This window comes from Octopus bimaculoides, chromosome 19, assembly GCF_001194135.2.
Source record: "Octopus bimaculoides isolate UCB-OBI-ISO-001 chromosome 19, ASM119413v2, whole genome shotgun sequence".
NCBI lineage: Eukaryota > Metazoa > Mollusca > Cephalopoda > Octopoda > Octopodidae > Octopus > Octopus bimaculoides.
In genome coordinates, this window is record NC_068999.1 from 2,445,545 (window position 1) to 2,452,252 (window position 6,708).

Sequence of the window (6,708 nt, forward strand, 5' to 3'; positions counted from 1 at the left end):
TATATATATATGTATAGAGAGAGATAGATAGATAGATATAAAGGCTATCATTGGTTTCATGTTAAGAAAAAATATCTTAATATCTTAGCAATTTTTCAAGCCAATCACATGGTGGAATGGTGTTCATTTCCATTTTGGATGAAAACACCATCCCTCCATGTGATTGGCTTGCAAAATGGCTAAGATATTAAGATATTTTTTCTTAACATGAAACCAATGGTAGCCTTAATACACAAATAAAGAAATTCTATCCACTAATGTGGTGTTGAACTTATTCTCATCATTCAATATTTACATATGTGTATATATATATATATATATATAATGAAATTGAATTTAGTCAAACAAAACCAAACTTCATGAAACTATGTTTTCACAAATGCTGTATCTGTTTTTTCTGTCAGTGCAGCCCACATTTGTGGAAACTTGTTGCCACAGTGAGATTGGTTTCAGTTGACCAAATTAAATTATTTATACTCTATTTTCAGTATTGAGTATTTTTTCTTTCATTTGTTAGTTAGCACAAACACATATCTACACATACACCCACACACACACACACACAATGTACATACAAATGTATACATATACATAGTAAAGTGCACCATTAAACACCTTTGATGTCTATTTGTTTTCTAAAAGCTGGATTGCTTCCTTTATATGTATATATAAAAAAATACTTACATACATGCACACATATATGGATACATTATACACATATGCATGTTTGTATGTACATAAATACATGTATTTAAGGAGTAGAGAGAGAGAGAGAGAAAGAAAGAAAGAAAGTGATATCAAATCACATCACAGCATTCTCTAAACCAATTCCTTCACACTCGATGATTGTCTGGGTCTGAGAAAGGTTTACCACATCAAACTTGGCCTGCAATAATAAAAAAACATTAAGGAAAAAAGCATACATCATTTGAATACCTTTTAGTGTTATTTTGTGTAGTGTCTTTTGATGTGTTCTGCATGGTTACTACAGCATGGTAGAGTCACTGATGCCTTTGCAATGACAGCCAGAATAACACAGAGACAACCAGGCCTTCAGTGGTGCCCACATAATGACCATGTAGTTCACCATTCTGTATTCATAACTAATACAAGTAGCTATCAACAGTCCTGTCTATCTAACTGTATGTAGGTCCCACAGGATGGCAAAATTCACTGTACTGTGTCCTTGATCAAAACAATTTTCAACAGTCCAGCCCTTCCAGCTATAGGTGGGTACCACAGTGTGGTAGTGTACAGTGCCATTGATAGTGTAAGTAGGTACTACACTGTAATGTGTCTATACCTTATACACCTAGGTACCATACAATTTTAAACAACAGTAATACTACAGGACTGCTGAATGCTTAAATGTGTTGCAGTCTAGAGATCAAATGGTGTAAAACCTATCTACTATAGACAGCCGTCTAATCTTCAGAAAGATTTCTAATTCAGACAAGGCTAAAGAAGCTGAGACAAGCATTTGTTTGTTCCTTTGGTTGGTGGTAATTTAGACAAAAGTGTTAAGCTTCCCTTTTAACATACCTGAGTAAGTTGTTTAGCAACATGAATAGCTGTTTCAGTATGGAGAGTGAGAGGGCCACATCGAATACTAGATTTGCCTTTAGCCAAAGCCATCAGAATAATTAACTGCAAAAAAGAGAACCATTAAGTTAATATTGAAGTTATTTTAGGAACAAAATATGGAATAAAGAATTTCTATTTAAGGTAAAAAAAAAAGAAAAACATTAAAAATCTTAAAGACTTATCAATGTTAGCTGAAGAATCTCTTCCTATATTTACCCTGGACATTGCTGTCTTGAGTCCTAGGACTCATAGGGATTAGTTACTTGGTTCCCATGGGATATAAGTGACCAAGATCACAATACACCCTTGAATGGGATGTCAGTGTGTTGCAGGGTCACTCATTTACAGACGAGTGAACTGGAGCAGCATGAAATGCAGTGTTTTACTCAAAAACACTGCATCACCTGGTCCAAGAATTGAAACCATGATCTTGTGATTGTGAAGGAAACATCCTAACCACTGGCCATACGTATTCCATCTGTTCATGAAAGTCCACGAAACAGAAACAACACATGTATCTTAATCCACTTTTGTGTTTAAGAAACATAAAAATGTAAGAATTATTGTACCAAAGAAATCTCTACCTTTTCTATATTTTCTTTTTATGGATTAAAAAAAGAGTCTCTTTATGTGAAAGATTAAATATAAAACTTATTTGATTGGGTAATTGAAGAATGTACCAGGATTCCAGTCAAATAAAACCACAGGGTGTTTGAATGCAGTGGAGACTTCATCAGAATGTACTGGGATTTAACTTAACTGTAGCATAATGAAGACAGCAGAGAGGTCCTCACTCACCAAAGTACAGCAGAGAGGTCCTCACTCACCAAAGCACAGCAGAGAGGTCCTCACTCACCAAAGCACAGCTGAGGAGGTTCTTTTTCTCACATGAGCACAAATGAAGGAGTCCTCACTCACCAAAATGCAGTGGAGTCCTTACTAGAGCACAGCAGAGGGGACCTTCACTCACAAATGTAGTAAAGGAGGTTTTCTAACACAAGAACAATTAGAGGAATCCTAATTCACTAATTGTAAATAGCTTTTGAGATATATTTTACATCGTTAGTGTCCATGCTGTTTTGTATGTATGAAATAGAAACATTACAAAAATGGTACCTGATCTTGTAGATAGTCATCAACACAACCACCGTGGAAAATATTGTCTAAAAGACTGGAAGCAGCCTGGTAACCCACATCCTCTGCAGAACGTCCTTTAAAACATAAAAAAAAGCACATAAATATAAAATATTAATTAGACATTTAATCTCTCTCTCTCTTGTTCTTCTCATGTCCATCCTCATTACTCTTCTGCTGCATCACACAGTCAGTCATCTCCTACTCTCCACAATTTGTTAGCTTGGCATGTCTTCTCAAACACAGTATTTTGCCAAATATTTCTCTGAAATTTTTCTTCCAAGTCTATTTTTTTAATTATCTTTTTCACTCTTGGAGCCTTAGTAATCTGTTACAGCACTTACCTAGCATACTTAATTGTTTAGATCACCTACGAACTAAACCCCCATACTTTGTGTATATATATATCCATATATATATAATGCCACCAACTCAAGAGAGGTTGTCTGATGGAACTAAAGAGAACCCTTGGCATTGACTCGGTTACTGTCCTCCAAATGTCCATTTCTTTTATTGGTTTCAGCCCAGACTACCAACAATAAAACAATAAAGGGAAAAAAGAAAATACAAAATAAGAAAACAAACCTCTTTTGCCAAGTCCTGAGCCAGCTAAAAGACATCCAGTAGTAGTTTCAGCCACCAAACTATAAATAGAAATAATAGTAATAATGATGGTGATGATGATGATGATAGTAATGGTTTCAAATTTTGCCACAAGGACAGCCATTTTAGGGGAGGGGATGAATTGATTACACTGACCCCAGTGTTTCACTGGTACTTAATTTATCGACCCCAAAACAATGAACAGCAAAGTTGATCTTGGGGGAATTTGAACTCAGAATGTAAAGATGGACGAAACACCGCTTAGCATTTCGTCCAGCATCCTAACGACTCTGCTTGCTCGTTGCCTTAACAAGAATAAGTAGCTTGCTTCCCAACCACATGGTTCCAGGTTCAGTCCCACTGTGGCACCTTGGGCAAGTGTCTTCCACTATACCCTCGGGCCGACCAAAGCCTTGTGAGTGGATTTGGCAGACGGAAACTGAAAGAAGCCCATCATATATATATATATATATATATATATACATGTGTGTGTGTAAATGTTTGTGTCTGTGTTTGTCCCCACATCATTGCATGACAACCGATGTTGGTGTGTTTACGTCCCCGTAACTTAGCCATTCGGCAAAAGAGCCCGATAGAATAAGTCCTAGGGTCGATTTGTTTGACTAAAGGTGGTGCTCCAGCATGGCCGCAGTCAAATGACTGAAACAAAAGAACAAATTATTGATGATGATGGTGAATGGCCAGGATGATAGCAGAGATGGTACGTAATGATAATAGTGATGGTGATGATGATGGTAGTGGTGATGATGGTGATGATGACGGTGATGATGACGGTAGTGGTGATGATGGTGATGATGACGGTTCACATATTTACACAATACTCCAACACTAACATACATGATTCCAGAAGCTGTGTTTGGGTTTGGTTCCTTCACAACATCCATTTTAATGGGGATATTGTTCATCTTCTGCTTCAGGGTGGCCTTTGCTGTATCAGCCATTAACCTAGCAACCTGTATCAAAAAGAATAAAGAGAATAAAGTGACTATTCATTTAAAAAGAGAGAAACTAGAAGGGAGTGTGTGGCGTTCATGCCTATTTTAATGGCATTAGTGGTCGGTACACTAAGACTAGTTGCAAATGGATCTTGAATTTGGCCACACAGTTAATGTGTCTGTGTAGATATATATATGTACACACAAACATATATATATAAGACACACATACATATATATATACATATATATATATATATATGACACACATACATATATATATATATATATACATATATATATATATATATATGACACACATACATATCTATATATATACATATATATATATGACACACATACATATATATATATATATATACATATATATATATATATATGACACACATACATATATATATATATACATATATATATATATATATATGACACACATACATATATATATATATATATATATATATATATATATATATGACACACATACATATATATATATATATATATATACATATATATATATATATATACACATACATACATACACACACACGCACACAGAGGAATCCCTTGCTATATGGAAGTAATGCATTCCTGAAAATATGGGCGTAACATGAAATTCCGTAATGCAAACTTAATTTTTCTCTTGATCATCATATTATCAAGTGAGAATGTGTTTCTACAGGCTTTTTCGAAAAACAGAAATCTCGTAGGAGTATGATCTTACCACAAAAGATGTTGACTACTGTGTGAGGGGTGATGGTGGAATGAACATTACTAGGAGGATGAGGAACAATATTTTGTATCTTATAATTTATTATCATGAACATCAGCTTGAGGGGTGAAGAACTTGTCCAAAGTTGTTTGTTGTTTATAATTGATCATCTCTTTGTACACCTCAATATAGGAATTGAGCTCCTTGTTAACTCTTTTAACTAACTTTTACATTACATGGTGTGTCTTGGGCAGAAAGAGAGAGAAGAATCAACTCTAATACTGGATTGGAGTACTGGAACTTCATTTATCAAATCCCAAAAGGATGACAGGTGAAATAGGCCTCACCTGGATTTGAACTCAGAGTGTAAGAGAGCCAAAACACAAAGTAACATATCCAACTCTCTAAAGACTCAGTCAACTGGTTACCTTACTGACATACATAACACATGTACACATAGGTAAGCACATTTTAATAGAGAGTCTGTTTTGATATAGATACACACATACACACACACCAGTGCATGCTTTAAAACAAAAGAAGATATACTTTACTTTAGGAGGAAGTTGCCCGGATACAAAAGAGCGTCCGTAGATACTAGTGACGTGTCCGACATCAGTCAAAGTGACAGGTTTCAGGTATTTCACAGGTTCTGATCTCACGTACACCTCACCACCACCTTTAGGATAATAACCCCTGAAAAATTGAGTGAGAGCAAGAAACAATAAAGAAGACATACAAAAAGTAGGAAGAAAAGCAGGAACTGAGAAACCTCATTTCCATCTCAGCCTCCTGAGAGCTGACCTTTTTGAACTCTTTTCTTTTCTAGGTACAAGGCCTGAAATTTGTGGGGAGGGGGCCAGTCGATAAGACCGACCCCAGCATGCAACTGGTACTTAATTTATCAACCCCGAAAGGATGAAAGGCAAAGTTGACCTCAGCGGAATTTGAACTCAGAACATAAAGACAGACGAAATACCGCTAAGCATTTCGTCCGGCGTGCTAACATTTCTGCCAGCTCGCTGCCTTTTTAAACTGTAGAAACTCTGCCAGATCAGATTGGAGCCTGGTGCAGCCATCTGGTTTGATAATCCTCAGTCAAATCATCCAACCCATGCTAGCATGGAAAGCGGACGTTAAACGATGATGATGATGATGATATGTATATTCTTGTGTTGAGTGAACACAAGGAAATAATACAGTTGATTGGATTGACTTCCAGTATATTATTGGTATTTAATTTTAAAATTGTTCTTCTTTGTCTCACATCACATGGATCCTTGTGGCTGAGCCAGTATCCATGTGATGGAAAAAAAGAAAAGAAAAGAATAGGAAAAAAATAAACAGTGAATAAGTAAATAGCATTACCTTCGTTCAATATCACAGTCAAAATATAAACCAAATTTTGCAGCAATTGGTTTAAACACCTGTAAACAAAACAAGAGACTTTTCAACTAACAGCACTGATGAGAATTTCGTCTAGCAAATTATTTTATTTGCTAAAAAACATTTGAAACCTAGGTATGACCGTAATAAAATAACAAGGTGAAAGTTTTTATTTTTCATTCTCTTCAAAATTGCTCTTAAATGTCGTTTTGACTATTTCTTCTAGCATGTAAAACTGCTTGTTGAAGGCAGTTTCTCTTGTGTTTAAATGTACACTATTTTACATATATATGTATGTATGTATATATA

General features: G+C 35.5%; 1 protein-coding gene across 1 annotated transcript in view; it reads right to left on the reverse strand.

Moving 5' to 3' along the window:
• Positions 1 to 6: 6 nt before the first annotated feature.
• Positions 7 to 6,708, reverse strand: part of LOC106880391 (RNA 3'-terminal phosphate cyclase) — a 12,175-nt gene continuing 5,473 nt past the window's right edge. The window contains exons 5-11 of the mRNA XM_014930303.2: positions 6,382 to 6,440; positions 5,568 to 5,709; positions 4,180 to 4,295; positions 3,304 to 3,362; positions 2,701 to 2,795; positions 1,543 to 1,647; positions 7 to 886 (exon numbers count right to left, since the gene is read on the reverse strand). Of these exons, the coding sequence (XP_014785789.1) occupies positions 803 to 886; positions 1,543 to 1,647; positions 2,701 to 2,795; positions 3,304 to 3,362; positions 4,180 to 4,295; positions 5,568 to 5,709; positions 6,382 to 6,440 (660 nt within the window). The 3' untranslated portion in view covers positions 7 to 802. The remainder of the gene's footprint in view (positions 887 to 1,542; positions 1,648 to 2,700; positions 2,796 to 3,303; positions 3,363 to 4,179; positions 4,296 to 5,567; positions 5,710 to 6,381; positions 6,441 to 6,708) is intronic.